This window comes from Pyrgilauda ruficollis, unplaced genomic scaffold (assembly GCF_017590135.1).
Source record: "Pyrgilauda ruficollis isolate IOZ18807 unplaced genomic scaffold, ASM1759013v1 scaffold52, whole genome shotgun sequence".
NCBI classification, from domain to species: domain Eukaryota; kingdom Metazoa; phylum Chordata; class Aves; order Passeriformes; family Passeridae; genus Pyrgilauda; species Pyrgilauda ruficollis.
The window spans coordinates 2,006,700-2,025,336 of record NW_024526822.1 but is presented as its reverse complement, the minus strand read 5'-3'; the positions used below and the strand labels follow the sequence as shown (position 1 = coordinate 2,025,336).

General features: G+C 42.0%; 1 protein-coding gene across 7 annotated transcripts in view; it reads left to right on the top strand.

Moving 5' to 3' along the window:
- ZBTB44 (zinc finger and BTB domain containing 44) overlaps window positions 1–18,637 on the top strand; it is a 38,353-nt gene that overhangs the window by 11,355 nt on the left and 8,361 nt on the right. For 4 of the 7 annotated variants that reach the window (XM_041480655.1, XM_041480656.1, XM_041480654.1 and 1 more), the window contains 4 exons: window positions 213–383; window positions 6,269–7,338; window positions 10,960–11,044; window positions 15,897–16,060. In XM_041480655.1, the coding sequence (XP_041336589.1) occupies window positions 6,321–7,338; window positions 10,960–11,044; window positions 15,897–16,060 (1,267 nt within the window). In that variant the 5' untranslated portion in view covers window positions 213–383; window positions 6,269–6,320. The remainder of the gene's footprint in view (window positions 1–212; window positions 384–6,268; window positions 7,339–10,959; window positions 11,045–15,896; window positions 16,061–18,637) is intronic. The other 3 variants (XM_041480657.1, XM_041480652.1, XM_041480658.1) reach the window with 1 other exon arrangement.

Sequence of the window (18,637 nt, the reverse complement as noted above, 5' to 3'; positions counted from 1 at the left end):
AAAATGCACCTACTAGATTTGCATCATGCAAATGCATTTTTCCATGATCTGAGTCAGTTTTTTCCTATCCCCATGAAAGATTAATGTTTTTGATAGCAGTGTCAGTGTGAGTCAGAGCTGTGGCTGTGAGCTGGGGCTTTGCCATGGCCGCACACATCTGCTTTCTCCTTGTGCCATGCTACAGTCAAAGCTTTTGTTTTCTGTTATTGCAGGGTTTCATTTGGGGCAAACTGCAGAGATCTGTTAGGAATATGAAACATGTATTTCATGGACACTGGGCCTGCCTTTTTCCTGAGTAATTATTTTGGAAGAGGAGTTGTTGGATGCTTTTCACCTTGTCCGTTGCAGATAAACACTGTTCCTGGTCTGTTGGAGGATTTACAGTAAAGAAATACTGTGTGCTTTTGCCCTTATCTCCTTCCTGCCCTGAAGAGGTTTACCATGGTTGCTACCAAAAATGGTGGTGGGTCCTGTCACAGCTCAGGATTTCCAGATGTGCAAATCTCAGCAAATTTTTGTGAAGAGTTGCAGCCTTGGTGTGTTGACTTTGTAAACCTCAGCTCTTACAGCACTCAGGAGAAACTTACGTAGATGTTTACAAATCCATTTAAAATTGGGGAATGAGAGTAGCTTATTGTCAGTTTCTGGGAGTGATAAACATCCAGAGCCTCTGATAATTGTGTAGGTTATTTACATTGACCTGGATCAGCCTCAGCTATGGCTGCTTCCTGATCATGTTTTAGTCTCTCTCCTTGGAACTGAAGTCTGGTTCTGGAGTACTGCCTGCCACCCTTCAGAAGGGTGGCCACTTCTCGTGGGCTATACCTAAAATTTAGGAAGATAGAAATTCTAGAATTTGGAAAGTCTCTTTGCAAGGAGTTTTCCAGAGGAAGAGGTGGTTGCTTATGAACCAGTTTGCCACTGTAGCATCCTTGGAAAGTAAAAAAAATGATAAAAATTAAGTGTGGAACAAAGGAACAGGCTGGGGGGTGAGTACAGAGCACCCAACAAATGCTCTCTGTGAGCAACACTAATGGTCATGAAGTCAGTGGGCTCAACAGCTGTGGCACATGAACTGGTGTGCCAAAACCCCAATCTTTACAAAATACATGGTCTTGTGAAGTGCAGGATTTTTGGAGTACATTGGGAAAGCACAACACACTCTTTATATGCCTTCTGCTGTGAAGGGGAGTATTAGCTGCTCATAATAAATAGGTGGGTTGTAGTATTTCAGCTTTCAGTTTGTTAGGTGAAATTGCTCTTCCATCCCAGCTCCTAAGTGGAGTTCTCTGGAGTTCCTTACCTGTCATCAGCCACTCTTGGTGGGCAGACAGAGATCCTCCCAGCTAAGTGAATGTTCAATGTACAGCTTGAGCCCTGGCCAAGAACAAAACGCCTCCAAACTCTTTAAAACAGAAAGTGTCTGAACATTGTCCTCTTCTGAGAAGCTGGAGGAAAGGGACACAGGGGCAGTGGCAGTGTCCTGGGATATTTCAGTGAAATGGTTTGGAGAGTCAGAAATGGTTTGGTTCCTGAACTGAGAGACCAAGGACTGAGTCAGGCCCAGCACCGAGTGCTCCCAGTTGTTTGCAGGCTGTGGCATCACCTCACCCCCAGTACAGGCTGCAGCTTGGCATCTCTTTCAGGTTTAACACAACGGGGTTTATGCAGTAGCTCCTGAACACTGGCTCCTTTGTGCACTCACAGTTTGGAATCTGCTGTCCTGGAGGAAATTGAAGTTCTCAAGCCCAGCATACTTCCCAGAATGGGTCATTTCCCTGGTCCACTCATCCACTGCAGCCAAAGGTTACAGGTTTGCATTCCAGGGATTCCAGAGCTCCAAAGTGAATGCTCCACACTGATGTCATTTTGAGCACAGAATCCTCTGTTTGCCTCTTTTACATGAATACTGTCAGGCTTGGCAGTGCTGGGTTGGGGTCAAACTAGGTTCACTATCCTAAGTTAAAATATGATTTAAAATAAAGGTTAGAAACTGCTGTTGATTGCTTTGAAACTAGGATGGTGTGGCAGCTCTGGCCAGCAGTTTTCTGAAGTGAACCAGGACAAGATTTATAATGGAGATAGAACCTTTTATTAGGCCAGCTGCTGTTGGGGAAACAGATGTGTGTTTGGATAGAGATAGAAATAGCAGACTTGTAGTTCGTTCTGATTGAAGCAGTTGTTCTGATTCAATTATGAGCTTAATTATAGTTAATTATACTAAGCAGTTAATTTGAGGGAGTGAGGGGTGCTGGTACCTGTGTACTGCAGCGAGATGACAGAGATAAAATGCTCCAGGTCACATGTTTATCCCCGTGGAAGATTGTCTGTGTCTGGAGTGCTGCTGTTGATGGAATGCTGCTCTAACCAGTGCCCAAGGAGTGATCAATATTACAAATAAATAATAATAGAAAAACCAACCAATGATCTGATTTATACCGTGGGCTCACAGTTGGGTGAACGTATCTGATGGCTTGGTGAGCACTAGGGTGGGAATTTCCTAATCTTTTTGAGGCTACAAAGTGGTGTAAAGTGTGTTGGTTTCAATGCTCAGAAAAAGTTGGTGTTTTCATGCTGTAAATTGCCACGGATCAGGATAGAGAGGTTAAAGGTAGAGTGGTGGTTTTGTGGTGCTAAAAATGACTTTTGTTTTGAAATGATGTGACTAAGTGAGAAACTGAATGCAAACAGCTCCCTGAGTTGATTCACTGACTCTTCTAAAATATTATTATAGATACCATGTTTCAAAGCCAATGATTTGAGCCATCACATTAGGCAGCAGGTGAATAGGGAGCTAAATTTTGTGTACATGGAAGTAAATAGATTGTATAAGCAATATTTTTGAATTCCAATATAGTTTCTTTTCCATTCACAGTTTCATTACATTATAACATTACACTTGCAGTGTACAGTTTCATCTTTGCTGTTTCTAAGCTCAGAAACTTGACACCTGTTGAATCCCAAAACAGTGTACGTGTGCTGTGGTAGCTGTTGCTAAAACTTGTATTGCAGTAGCCTTGAAACAGTGAGAATGAGCTGAGTTACTCCAAATTACTTAAAGGTCAGGTCTTCATTTGTGCTCCTAGGAGTTAAAAAAAAAAAAAAAAACCCAACTAATTTTCAAATGAATTGTACAAAACCTTTCATACAGTAGCACTTCCCTTCAGACTGCTTTTGGCTAATAGTGGACAAAGTTGTCCTTGCTCTGGGAGCCCTGAAGTGCTCACATTTGAATTCTCACCTTCTTCAGGGATGAATGCTGTGGTGGTGATTCCTCACGTGCTTCCAGGGCAGGAATACATTCTGGAAAAACCATTCTCTCCAACTGTAAATGTCTGTGTCAAAGTTAAATACAACCCGTTAAATATGGACTGAAGTGTCCCACTGGGAATGTTTTTTAAACCTGTGAAAGTGTCTTTGAACCTGTGTTTCTCTGGAGGTTTGAAATGTGTTGTGGGAGGAGGAGCCCCACTCTGTGATACCATCCCTGGTCCCTGCCTAGAGGATCCCCGATGGTTTGTGGCTCCAAAATTAACAGCTTTTCCAGCTCCAGCCCACTTACCACTTAGTTGAGGTGTGCTCCTTGCTGTCCCCACCCCAGCACTCCCAAGGGCGTGGGTATATTTAGTTCTTGGATCTGGCATCCAAGAGCTGCTGTCAGGGACTGCCTCAGAATGGGAAATGAGACCTGCCAAAGTGCTATTTTGAAACGGTGATAATACAGAGATGATGGACTTGGGCTGGAGCTGTAATGTTGCAGCCCTTTACCCTGTCAGGTCACTGTGAATTGAGTGCAGCTATAAAAACGCCTTGTGCCACTGAAAGATTGCAAAGAGGGTTGAACCATTGTATAACCTGGCTGTGCTTTAGCGCACTCATCTTTTCATGTGGAAAATACTTTCTTACTGTTTAAATTACCTTCTAAAAATATTTGATGTTTTTACTACATCATTAACTGTAAGGAACTGATATTTTTCCCTCTCCTCGGCCTGGCCCTTTGGATTTTTCTGAAAATAGCATTTGTGCATGCTCCTTGTTCACACTGAGGCCTGGGTGGGAGCCACTTGTTTGAATGGAGGTGTCAGTGCAATGAGGGTGAAAGTCATTTTCCAGAAGTGATTTAACAGAGCAATATCCCACATTCGTGGCAGGAACACTGCTCCTGTAATAAATTTAAATCAATTTATTGCACATCACTGACTTCCGCTATTTTATTTTAAATTCTGTAACCAGCTCAAGGTCAAGGAGGCAAAAGATGAAAGGAGAAGGGGAAAGGAAGCCAGAAGAGGGGAGAGGCAGCAGGAAGGGGGCAGCAGGACAAGGAATGGTTTAGAGCAGGGCAGCAGAATCGAGCTCTCACTTTGGGGCTGGAGGGCTGAGCATTCCCTGTTCAGAAGAACAGAGGGGAAAATGGACTTGTCTTTTGTGACTCTAGGAGCTGGGAAGGTTGCTCTGAGGTTTTTCTCCTTGTTTATAACGATGTATTGGTACTATTTCTAAAGACCAAATTGTTCCATGGCTAGTCCTTGTGAATGTGTTGTTCTTCTTCTGCTGAACAGAACTTGTGGACTTCTGATGTGCCAAGGAACAGCTGCAGCAACCAGGATTTCAGAAGGAAGGGGATCCAAAGGCCATTTTTGAATATGCTGTTACAAGATTTTGCTGTAGTGTGTTGGTCTGAGATCAATGAAATGTGTTTTTCATTTGATTCATGCTGGAGAACAAAGGGTCTGGATATTCAGATGCCTCTTGAGGTCGATCTGTTTTCTTTCAGTGAAGGGAATGTTTTGCTTGTGCTTAACTTCTTCCTCTGCACCAGTGTGAAATTTCATTTTAAACCCAAACGGCCCTTACAGTTTCCACCAGACTTTATATATATTATCAGGTGTTAGTTAATCTGTGCTCTTGAACAGTTAGGGTTCCTCTGTCTGCAAGGGTTTGAGTATCAAAAGTGAAAACCCAGGAACAAGAAGCAGCCAAGTGTCAATGTCTGTAGAGCCAGGTGGGCTGTGACAGCTGCTGTTTCCATGTGTCACATTTGGGGTAAGTTGTTCCACACTTGCAGTTGCTCTGTGAAGCTCCACGTGAGCCATTTGCAAGCATGGAATGTTTTTTTTACACGGAAGGGAAAGAAGGATGATGTGCAGAAGCTGGCTGACTCCAGGAATGAATCAAACACCATAATGCTGTTGATGATTAACCAGTGAGATAATTCTGTATCGTGTTAATTGTATGAGGTGTGCACAACACAGAAAGCTTCCGTGGAGGCTTGGAAGGGGCTTAAGCAGGTGAAACACTGTGGTTTATGTTCCCTTTACAGTGAAATGTTTCTGAAATTTTTGGGGAATCCAGGGGTCAAACATTCTCATCAAGAACTTGCACAAAACACATGCATTTGCTCCCACATGGAGAGAACTGGTCCCCAAGAAGGCAGGTTTGTGTTTTTCAGAAGAAAGAAGTTGCCCTCCTTGTTTTATTTATCACATACATAAAATCAGTTTATGTCTATTTGATTTAAACTTAAACTTTCCTTTGAGGTTTATATTGCACAGTGTTTGTGAAGGAATTTTCAATAACTTCTGATCCTAGTTTAAAACTATTAAAAGCAGCTTTAGGTAATCAATACCTGCACTACAGCAGGAAATCAGACCTATTGGCAACTGTTGTTTTATGTTTACTGGTTTGAACTCTGGCCTCTGAAATTCATGCTGTAGTTTCTCTAAAGCTTTTCTGGTATTAAATACCTTCCCTGGGAGATTTGCTTACTCCTGCACCCTTGTTGTTGACTCAGCCTGACTTTTCTGTTTAAAAGATATCTTCAATAGTCTGTCAGTCTAAGAACTATGAACAGTGTTTTTCTGGACCCAGAAAATACAGGTTTCTACACAGATAACAGTTTAAAAAATGCTTTATTTTTAGTATTGCAAACATTTTTTTGAACTGTGTCGGGAATGTGGTTTTGAGTGGGCATAGCAGGAGTGTGGAGAGAGAGAGAGAGAGAGAGAGATACCCCTATATGGATAGGGAGGTGTAGATACATAGATGTATGGAATATGGTAGGGCTAGATTGCAAATAATTTAATCTGTGGTTATGAAAATTACAAGTAATTGCATTTCTGTAGAGTTAGTCCCTTGCACAGTCTGGATCCTAGAGGAACCTGGCCTTAGAGGATTCAGATGAATTTTCGTCATACAGAGTCTTACAATCACAAATCCACTTGACTTTTGTTTTCAGAGATGGAAATGACAGTTTTCCTCTTTATTTCAGGATACCTTTGATCTGTCATATGTGGGAAGAACGCTAAGAGAGCCATCTAAAAATGGGTGTTAAAACATTCACTCATAACTCCCCTGCTCACAGTCAGGAGATGCTGGGGAAGCTGAACATGCTCCGGAATGACGGCCACTTCTGCGACATCACCATCCGCGTCCAGGACAAGATCTTCAGGGCACACAAGGTGGTTCTGGCAGCCTGCAGCGACTTCTTCCGCTCCAAACTCGTTGGCCAAGCAGAGGACGAGAGCAAGAGCGTGTTGGACCTGCACCACGTGACGGTGACGGGGTTCATCCCGCTGCTGGAGTACGCCTACACAGCCACGCTGTCCATCAACACCGAGAACATCATCGACGTGCTGGCCGCCGCCAGCTACATGCAGATGTTCAGCGTGGCCAGCACGTGCTCGGAATTCATGAAGTCCAGCATTTTATGGAATACACCCAACAGCCAGCAGGAGAAGGTGCTGGATGCAGGACAGGAGAGCGGTGCAAACTGCAATTTCACCTCCCGGGACGGCAGCCTGTCTCCCGTCTCCTCCGAGTGCAGCGTGGTGGAAAGAACCATTCCCGTTTGCCGGGAGTCTCGGAGGAAGCGCAAAAGCTACATCGTCATGTCTCCTGAGAGCCCCCTCAAGTGTAACACACAAACCAGCTCCCCCCAAGTGCTCAATCCTTCCACTTCCTACCCGGAGTCCAGAAATCAGCCCGTGGACTCGTCCTTAGCTTTTCCCTGGACTTTTCCTTTTGGAATTGATCGAAGACTTCAGTCAGAAAAGGTGAAGCAGGCGGAGAACTCTAGGACTTTGGAAATGCCTGGGCCCTCCGAGTCCAGCAGGAGGATGGCAGATTATGTGACTTGTGAGAGCACCAAAGCCAGTTCTCCCCTGGTGATCGAGGAGGACGTGCGAGTCAAGGTGGAAAGGCTGAGTGACGAGGAGGTTCACGAGGAGGTGTCGCAGCCTGTGAGCGCATCCCAGAGCTCCCTGAGTGACCAGCAGACGGTCCCAGGGAGCGAGCAAGTGCAGGAGGATCTCCTGATCAGCCCTCAGTCTTCATCTATAGGTATGACCATTTCTGCACTTATATATTCCAACTGGCACGTGAGCACTGGGGATCATTGCAGGAAATCTGCCTCGTAGGTGTTCATGCTTTACTTTTGTGAAACTCCCTTTTTTCCCCCTGATTTTTGAAATATTACACGTAAACTTGGAGTTCTTTAAATAACTTTGCCGAAGGCAGTTGAGAATGGTGAGCCTGTGGCAGCCCTCTTTATTCAGAAGAGGTTGATAACTTCTTTTTACCTCTAGTTGCCTGACTGGGGAAACTTAATTCTGCTTTCATTAGTGCCAAAAGGCACGATCTCAGCTGAGCTGCAGCATCAGATTTGAAAAGCCTGTGCCTGCAGCCACAAAGGGTTAGAACAGGACTTTGCATCAGACATCAAATCTCATATAATCGTGACAGAGAGCCTTTGTAAGAGGATTTGCAAAATAAGTGGTGAAACACTGTCATCTTAATGCCACAGACAAAAATAAAACCACACAGTCATAATATTGAGAATCTTTCCATTTCTGTGGGATTTGATTCTCAAGTTGCTTCTTCAAATGCTGCTGGTTGCTGAGAGAAATCTTTTTTCCATGACAGACAATTTGAAACCAGTTTTGGGATCTTATAGCAGGCTGTTCTTTATTAAGAGCTAATACTTAAAGGTTACTGGAACAATCCCTTTTTTCCTCTGCACAGAATGCATTGAATGGCTTTTAGTAAATCAGAAGATAGAGTTTTTGCAATATTTCTAATTTAATTATCAAAATTTTGTCCAAGTCAGCTGTTTTACTCCCAAGTGACTTGAGCTGTGCTCAGCAGAGTTTGTTTACTGAAAGATTTTTAATAACTCCTGTTCTGTTTGAAGACTCTAAGAATGGCAAATGCACTGCTCTGCTTCATTCAAATAATGTGTATGTGAAAGGCTGCCCCCATTAAGGAATTAAATAAACTACAACACAGTAAAGAGTTGTAGCCTTGTAGTCTGCATTATTTGTTTGGTTTGGTCAGTGCAGCACTGTGACATCCCTGGAGAAAGTGAGATCAGGCTGACTCTCCAGAACTGCAACACACATTCAGTGCCAAGCTATTCACTAAAAAGAAATGAAAATATTTCCCATCTATGCCATCCTTTGCTGTCGGATTGTTCTCCAGTTTGTATAGCTCATGTGTTGATATTTTAGATTGTAATGCTTTTTCCAAATGAAAATGTTTTCTTTATTGGAGACAAGGATGTTTACCTTTGCTGAGGAACAGACTTAATGTCTTCTGGTTTAAATCTTTAAATGTAGTTTGCCAAAATATTGCACAAATTAAAAACTAAAAGAACCTATTTGTGTGCTGGGGAGTCACCAGGAAAAGTGGTCCTTGCTCAAAAGCAGGTTTTGTTTGATTCAGTTTTTAACTCATTGCAGTCAGAACTGAAAGCTTTGCCAAGGCCGTGTGATAAGAGATGCAAATTGTTTCATCAAAGTAATTATATCATCACAGGCAAAATAGAACAAGAAGCAGTAATGATTAGGGAATGTTAAAAATAGCATTTCAAGTGATATATGTCATAAATATATAAATGAATATCACACCAAGGCAGCTTAAAGAACAAACTGGCTGTAAACTCCAGGCCCCAGATGAGTACTTTTGTGTGCATGGGGTAGAAAATCTCAGGCCTTAGTGATTATAATTTTTAAACTTAAATATCTGTCATTGCTGTTAGTACAGCATGTTCTGCCTTAAAACAGCTGCAGAGAGAAGAAAAATGTGCCAGGGCAAAATCTTTAAAGTACAAATCTGCTCTTTGTCTTTGAATATGTTTGAATTAATATTTAGTGGTCTTGGCAAAATAACCATCCTCAGAATGGTTTTTATTCATGTTTTGCTATAAAGGGAAACAGTGTTCTTGCTTTTTAGCACAGTTATGGTACAGCACACTTTGTAGCTACAAAGCACTTTTTACCTCCCAAAAATGCATTGCTTTATGCAGTAATGTAAGAATAGTAAATGGAGGCAGCAAGATATGTTAAAGTACAGCTTTTTCTCCCCTGAACATATTTTCCTCATATAATTGCATATATTTATCTCAGTGTTTTATAGTGCATTTACAAAAGCATTCTTGCCTCTCTCTGATATTGCAAAAAGCTCTTATTCACTCTTTGGGAAATTTAAGAATTGTTCATTTGCAATTTATTATATTTGGAAGCACTTTATAATACGGAAGGAGACGTGGAGCAGGGACTTGATAAATAAATCATTATGGTACAAAACAGCTGTGTCTGAGAAGACACTCTCATAACTCATTAGCACTTTTGGCAATTGAGAGGTGAAGGCATGAAATTAAACCTAAGAGCAGTTGGGCTTATTTTTCAGTAGACTGTCATTTAAGTATTTAATGAAAAAGAAGGATAAATCAAAATGGGATTAACTTTTGTACTTTATAGATTGCTTAGCTGATGAATTTCCCAAGTATAGTTTGTCACCTCTTAACAAAATCAAAAATTTTTATTTTGCTAATTGTGAAGCTGCCAGAGATGCAATTTTCCTCTTGTCACTGGCCCCATAACACGGCATCACGTTAAGACAAGAGTCTCTCACTTCAGCAAAGATCTCTCATTCTTTTTGACAGAATATGCACATTTTATGCTTCACCTTTCCCATCTTTGTTCCTTCTCTTTGGTTTTCCATTTTCTCTGACATTTGCCAGTGTACACCTAATTCTGCTTGATTTTCCTGGTGAGCTTTTAGGGTCCCCAAATTCAGATTGCTCCTGTACCCCTCTCTCAGAAAGCAGAATTGTTTCACCCCAGCAGCAGGAGCAGCTTTTAGCCCTGTCCTGCACTTTACTTGTCCTCGAGGTGGAGGTGCAGGGAGAGAAATCTCCTTCCCCACCTGTGCTCATGTCCTGTGGATTCAGTGGGGGAGATCCAGGGGCTGCTTGACCAAACTCTGGTGCTGATGAGAGATGAGCAGCAGCCCCTTCAGTGAATGAAGGTGTGGGTTTGCTTTGATGCTGCATTTCCTTGGATTCTGTTCCCCAAGCCCCTTGAGCTACATTTGCCTCAGTGCTGGTGAACTGAGCAGAGCTCAGGAGTGGTTTTTTTGTACATTTCTCTAACAAACACGTGTTTGGTCTCTTTTGTGTTGCATTTCTTATTTCCCAGAGGGCTCTTCCTATCTCAGCTGCTTATCAATAAATTAAGACATTATCAGGTAATATATTTATGGAAGATTTGGAACACAAAAGCCATTTAGTGTAGCAGGTTTGAACTCCTTATTGCTCAGGAAGTCTTGAAAATTTGACAAAATAGTCCCTTTAGGTGAATGTAACATTTCTGCTTTACAGTGCTAGTACTGGATGTGTTTTGAAAACTGGCTGTATTTACCATTTCCATTTTCTAGGTGTACCAAATATGTGCCCTCTATTGAATTGTCAATTTACTGGGTAACCTGTGCAGAGAGAAGCTGATGGGAACAAGTCACTTCTGGGTGTTCTAAATGACTTTCCCAAAGCACTTTTATTATCTTATCACCCAGCTATCAGTGTCTATCAGAGATTTGGGAAAGCAAGCTTGATGTGTATTTACCTGCCCCCCAACCCTTTTTGAACAGTTATTTGCATTAAATTGCCCTTTTTTCTTTGCCTAGGCTCAATAGATGAGGGGGTTACAGAGGGATTGCCCACACTCCAAAGCACCTCTGGCACTAACGCTCATGCGGACGATGATGATCGGTATGTACCAGCCTGGTGTGCAAAGTGTTCTGCACCAAGTGCTCTGCTGTAATTAACCTCCCCAGCCTTAATCCCACAGTGTTTAGTTGTTCCTACATCGGGTTCTCTGTGTTGATCAAAGTACAATCAGTGCCTGGAGGGGCAGAAGCTTTAGAAAAATGTAGGTGATGAAAGTCAGAATCTGCTTACTCGTTGCTTTTTGTTTCCTGTTTATTTCCAGGCAGCACTGGTGAAGAAAGACAGTCCTGTTCTTGCTGTTTCTTCATCATTGCTCTGTATTAATAAATTTTAATTAAACCTCTGTGTGAAACATGCATGCTAAAGCAACAAACTGAAAACAAGGCCTAGCCCTGACTTCAACAGACCTCGCTACTGCAAGCCACAGGAGAGGCAGAGCAGCCTTAAATCTCTTCCCCCAAACTTTCTGCCTTTAGCTTCTCACCAAGATGCTGTGTGGCACTTGCTGTAAATATTTAGCAGGCTTTTGCCGTGCTGATTTATTAAGGGAATCCCTTATAAGGGAAGGTTGGCAGAGAAAACCAAACTAAACTGGGTCTGTTTGGTCAAAGAGACATCGTGGTTCTGTTAGAGCCAAGTGAGGTACCCACCCATGGCACACAGGGCTGCTCTCAGCTGCTCTGGCTCCAGTTCTTAGCTCTCCCCTCTCTCAGCACATTTTTCCAAACTGATTTTTGCAGGAGTTTGTAAGACAAGTGGGTCTGAGGAAGAAGTGTAAATCTTTGGAAGTTTTTCCAGAAATTGTGTCAAAAGAAACTCCCTATAGAGATGATAACCAAGAGCTGCATTTTCATAGCTCATGAAATCTTTCCTGTCATTTCCATCTAAAATCTGTCCCACTTCCCTTAAAAAGGGAAAATAACTGCTTAGATAAGACTTTTTGGATGACATGGAAGATTTAATCTATCTGCTAACAAACCTGAGTATAAAAATATCACCCAGCACTTAAGGCTTGAATTAATAGTAGGAGCACATGTTGCACTTGAACTAATCCAGGCTTTTAAACTGTAATTCTGAAGTCAAGTGGCACACATATTTTCAGCAGTGGATTATTTCAGAAATTTCCTATAAAACTGCAGAGTTTCAGCACAAATTGCATAGAAAATTCAAAAAGATAAAAAATTCTTCAAACACACTGAAAATTTCCACTAAAAAATCTCTTACATGCAGAGAAGGAAAGAATATTTACCTTAGTTTATACCCCAGTTTGAAAATAATTAGTCTCAGAGTGACAGAAGTATCAGGAAAATGAACTCGAATTTGCTCCTTGTTTCAGTAACTACAAGTGAACTGAGAGTCACGGGGATTTTAGACTCCAGAACTACCAAGAGATTTATTTTATAAATTCAAATGAAAGTGTCAAGGATGTTCTGATTCCAAGAACCAGTTAAATGTGTAAAATGGTGCTTCCAAGACCTGAGCAGTTTCCTTTCAGGGGTGTGTGTGTATTTGTCTTGTCAGCTTTCAAATACACTGGGACAGCCCTTCACGCATGACTTAAAATCCCATTTCAAGCATGGGATGGGCACAGCAGCCAATAAATATGGCCTGTTGTTCACTGTGCAGCAATTTGGGCACACAGTTTTGGGGGCATAAGAATTCTGAATAAAGTAAAACATGTTTCTCCAGCTGAATGATAAAAAAACAATCAATACATTGTACAGATGGTGAAAATTTCCCTCCCAAACTGTTTGAATGTTTCATGCACCTTTAACTCCATGTTGTACATTTCCTTATCACTAGAAATTCTCAAAATGTCAGAATCAGTTGTGTGTGCCCAGTGCAAATTAATATTGAAAAGTGTATGTTGTAATAAGCATTTATTATATTAATAATGCAGTATATTACATTTCTATTTCTAAAACAAAGCAAAAGACTAGTCCCTCTAAAGGTCTCTCAATATTACATCCGTGTCACTCTGGGAGGAATCATAAGCATTTCAAAAACTAAGATGTCTTATCTCTTGAGTTTCTGTCTTAAATAATTAACATCATTAATTTGGCCTCCTGCATAATCACTATTTCATAAACAGTAGGTCACATGTAATTGTTGTCAGCTTAATAGGCACACAGGAGTCTGTTAAGTATTAAAATTACTGTTCCAGTGAAGTCTTATCTATTCTTTCTCTGGTATTTCACATCTGGATTGTTACACACTTTTCTAATCTTGACTGCTTTAACAGTTCAATCAGTTTGTGGCTGCACTTTAAAAGGAGTAGCTCAGTTATGAAAGTTATAAAAGGTCTCTCTGATCCAATAGAATGAGAACCTCCACTTCTCTAAAATAATTGTTATTTGCAAATAATGAACATTTCCAGGTTCACTGGCATTTTGGCATTCATGTTTATCAGAGTTTAGTTCTGCATAGTAAATAATCTCAGGGTGAAAAGAAGAAAAAGTGCAAGTAGGATATTTCAGTGCCAGCATTTGAAACCTCTCTCTGTGTAGCTGATACAGAAGTTCTTGGAGATGTCAGACAAATCTCAGCTGTTAAATGTCATATTGATCACAAATTGCAAGTCGTGAAAAATTAAATAAATGTGGGGGAAAAAGAAGCAGGGGAGAGAAAATCTAATAATGTTTCAAATATAATCTCTTCATGGTGCTAAGTTATGTCACCAAAAAGGTATTTCACCCTGCTGGCAGTGTGAGCATGGGAAAGGACAAGCCAGGCACTGATAGCTGGAGAGCCTCCTGATTCCCACTAGATCTGCTTTAATCAGCCCTCCTCATCATGAAAGATGGATGAATTTAAAAACCAGACTTCATTTTCAATTTCTGCTATGGAGCTGTGCCCATAGCACTTCTCCAGTGAAGGAGGTGGCACCAGCACAGGCATGGAGGGTGAGCAAGCCCAGGAGAGCTGGAAACAAAAGGAGAGCTGTGGCTCCTGATTGCTGCCCTACTTTGGGTGTCTCCTGAGAAAGCTCCAGGAGCACAACGTGCCTGTGCCTCCTCACAGTCCCTAACGCAGGAGTGAGGGAGGCAGCACCTAAGAACATGTCAGAAGATTAAATTCTTTGTTGTCACAAAACCCAAATGTTATTCTTATTTGAGCACACTTCATGTATAAAAAAGGAAGTGGAGTGCCAGAGTTGGTCAGGAATTTGGTTAGAAAAATCAGAACCTGTGTTTAAAATACTCTCACTTATTTCAAAAAGCCTCAGTTGGCATTTTTAGACCCCAAAATGGCAAAAAGCTCCATTCTGCCAGGCCCAGGACAGGAGCTAGTGACTTTGCTCTTGCAAATATTCCCTTTATCACAGATCAGCAAGTCTGTCAGCATCTCTGTTTTCCACAGCTCTGGGACCCTACTGTGTATAAAAGTTCAAGGACAAGAAAATTTCTTCTTTAGTGCAAATCTTCCTCCAGTGCCATGTGAGGTCAGAAATCCTCAGGGTTTTACAGACTGAATGATACTAAACTCCTACAGGAAACCCTTTAATCTTGTGTGTATCAAGAGATACCTGGTGCTCTCTCTCCAGATAAATTTTACAACTGGAACTTTTGCTGCTGAGAGTTCTGCACTCAGAATTCAGATATCCCCCTGTCCTCACAGCTGTAGTGCCATCCTTTTCCAGAGTAAAGACAGTTTAAGTGTTGATTTTAAAGAGATTATCCTACTTCTGCCCTCCTGTGCTGAACTGCTTTGTGCATTTTTGTATGACGCCTAGGAAAATGTATTTGTGCACAGTGCATGTTTCATTTGTGTGAGTGTTAGAAATTCCCAAATCCAGCACAACCCTGAAGCCAGCCCTCTGGCTTGAGGGGGTAGCAGAGCAGCAGAAGGATTTCCTCAGCTAGGAAAACTTCTGACTGTGAGGAGACATCATTGCATCTTTGCTCAGGACATTTCAGACATTTCAGTTCAGTAAAGCTAAAGTTGCAATGTGCTGGCCATGGATGGTCAGGGTCAGAGCAGTTCCCTGCTGCCAGTGGTGGCTGATCTTTCAGCAGGCTGGGAGCAGCTGAAATGGTATTTCACCAAAAATGCAGACCTTAGTGCTCAGGGAGGGGAAACCCCAGGTAAGTACAAGCCCTGTTGTTCCCATGTTTGTACCAGCAGATTTGTTCTTATTTCACTGTGCCCTTTAGCAAGCTCCTTGCCAGAGGACTTGGATTAGAGCACTATAGTTCACTTAAACAGTTTGCAGCTGGAGGCTATGGAGGAGCAATTAGTCAGTTTTAAATAAATTACTTTGAAAGTTAAATTGTTCCTCATTGCAGTTCATGTGCTGTTCTTTAAACACAGCACTGGAGCTCTGCTCATGGAGCTTTTTGAATCAGACAAGGAGCAAGTATTGCTTCACTAGATTAATATTTTATACTTAGAAATACGCAATTGTAGATACTAGTATTTGTTGATGGAGCTTGGATTGAGATGAAAAATTAATTGGCTTTAATTTCATTTGTAAATATCACTGAAGCTGCAAAATACTCCTTTGCTTTTCATTTGCTCAGCTCTATAAACTCTTCCTCAGGGACTGTTTAGTGATTGCAAGTCATCGATGTGCTGGAGAAAATGCCCACGCCTGGAAAATAATGTTCAGTTTGCAGTTGTGCTCAGGCCTGTTGCCCAAAGAAACAGAATTCTGAGCTTATTCCCTGGGTGTGCTCAGATGTGCAGAGTCAGTGAGTGTAAGATTTCAGGTGCAGATCAGACACATTGCTACAGACCCAGACATCTCCAGAATAAATGAGATTTCAGCAGAAATGTGACGTACCAGTCTCTTCCTTCTCCCACAAAAGCCCTCAAGGTTCAGATTTTCTCAGACAAGGTTTCTTGGGTCATTTCTCTGGCTTATTTTGTAAATGAGTGCCTTTTTTCTTTGTAGTCTGGAGAACGTTCAGTATCCCTACCAACTCTACATTGCTCCTTCCACCAGCAGCACAGAGAGGCCCAGCCCAAACGGTCCCGACAGACCCTTTCAGTGTCCCACGTGCGGGGTGCGCTTCACTCGCATCCAGAACCTGAAACAACACATGCTTATCCACTCAGGTAAGAAACAGCCCTGCTCCCCAAATTCCTGACTCAGCCTTGCTCTGCAGCAGTTGTAATAATGCAGCTTTTCCACTCACTTGCCAAGTGCTTGAGAGTTGATTTCAGAAAGACTGGGTAGAGGTTTGTCTCGTTGAATGCTTGTTTTGATCCCTGGAGTCTGGCTGATAGTTGTGCTCGTGGATGATTAGCATTTGTGTGGACTGAAAAAAACCTGATTGCCTGGAACTCATCAGGATAAGTAATTTTCCTGAAAAATATCTGAGATGAAATAAAGTATACTTGGCCCTTTTATTGCACTAAAGAAGTAGATTGAAATTCTTCCTCTGCCGTATTGCAGTTCTCTGCTGTGTTTCAGAGGAGACTTGCAGCCATAAGAAAATATTATGTGTCCTTGCATTGAAGGAGATTGTATGCCTTTGGATCTCAGAATTTTTGGAGGGATTGCAGGACAACTGAATTGGTTTGATTATCAATTTAGCTCCTGCAGGTAGCACAGGCAGCCAGAGGTTTATGTGAATGCCTCCTCTGGGTCTTGGTCCCCAAATTCGTTTTGATTTCCAACCAAGCATGAACTCCCCAATGTCTTTACTATTGGTGTTTTCAAGACTTGTCAGCACTATGTGGCAGTAGTATTGACATTTGAGGGAATAAAGGGAATATTGAAGGGTTATTGCACTTGGTCACTAAGTCTCATAGTTTAGCATTTCCTGGTTTGAGTCTGACTCTTACTGCACACAGAGCCTGAGCCATTCTGACAGAGCAGCCACAACTGAGAAGGTGCAATTTTTTCCCTGTCAACAATTATTTGTTGAATCCTTGCAAGCAAAATTACCAGATATGTGTTTAATACTTAAAAAAGCAAATTCTGTGGGCATACCAGGTGCAAAATGATCCCAGGCCTGTTAAAATCTGACAGCAAAGCATCTCTGGTCCACTTGTCAACTGACAATCCCTGGGTAAAGTTGGGAGAGCTTTGAATAGCTGGTTTAGAATAATTAACATGCAAAAGAACTCTCAAAGCTTGTAAATGTTGAAAGTGTTTTCACATGAGCAAAATGGCTAAAGAGATTTCCCTTAAACTACCAGAGGAAATAGGTGCCCTTGGACAGTAGGAAAGCATGAAAAGTCTGAGCTCCACCAAACCATATTCCAGTTTATTAACTTGTTTTCACATGCTTAACAGGGTGTCTCAGTGTAACCTTAACTACAGCTTTCTCTGTCTAAAAGCCCTCAATTAAAAGTTCACCTCCTCCTTTGAAAGTAAGGAAAGCAGAGTGAAAGACTGGGGGAATTAACAGCCAGGGTTGATGCACATTCAGCCTTTTGAGAAAATCTTTTTTATTCCTTGACAGCCCTATTATGAATAGAGCTCCATATTCCAGATTCTTAGCCTCATGTTTGGATTTTCCCACTTTCTGCAGTTCAGACTTTTTATTAAATCCTAAGGTTTTGGTGACTCACACTTTTATCTTGTAATAGTTCTGTTTGTGTGATTACACACTCAGCCACTGCAACATGTTGCAGAGCTCACATGTTTTAGGGTAAGAAATGAAACATGAGTTCGGAACTGAATTTCTAGAATTAATATGAGAAAAAGTTTCTAAATTAATACAAGAAAAAAATGAGAGGCATGAAGCTCAACTGTCTTAGAGAGCTGTCAGTCGTGCAAAGTTGCCGAAAATTCTTGTACAACGAGGTTCCCACGCAGTATAAAGGCTCCTAGTGCCCCTTTTATCACCATTGCTGCTGCATTACAGGGGCGTCCCTGTGCACACAGTCCCTTGCCAGAACACTTCTCCGAGGCCAAAGGCAGCCAGAAAAAAACATTGCAATTAAGGATAGGCTGATAATTGCATTGTTGGGAACCAGTCTGGCACAAGAATCTGCCGAGATCAAAGGAGTTCAAAGGCACAGGAGATGACTGCAGCATCAGGTCCTTGTTGGCTGTGCCTGGGATCTTTAATCCTGGGGGCTTGTGCTCGTTTAAACCGTGGGGAAGGAGCCTCGGGACAGGTCACAGCCATGAGATTTCCTGGAGGTCGTTACTGAGGGACTGCAGCTCTGCTCTAATTATTTCTGCCTTTTTAAAGTTAACAGAGAACCTCTTCCTCAAGCAGGGCTGTGCTGTGACCACCTAGAGCCGCTGTCCCTGTGGGGAGGATTCTGCCCTGGCCTGTGTTACACACGGTTCTTATAGATGGATAATGAGATGATTGGCTCTCGCAATTAAAAGATGGCTATTGTGTGAATATTAAGAAAAGCTTTAGTGATGTGTAGTTATGTTATTGTAGTTTAGATGTCTTCTGTTCTCCCCATAGTTCCCTTTTCCCCCCCTGTATTGTTGCCATCAGACAGCCTGGGTTGTCTAGGACAGGTAAAAAGAAGGCATGTACATCTGCCCCTTGCATGGGGCAGCTGGGAATGGAAAAGCTTGTTGCTTAGGGGGTGCAGCATGGCAACACCTGATCTCCAATCAAGTTACAAGAAAGCAGAATCCACCGATAAATGGCAAAGAAGAGCCGACTGACAGACTTTGGGAGGGGCCAGGGCTGGTTGATGCAGCCCCCAGGGGTA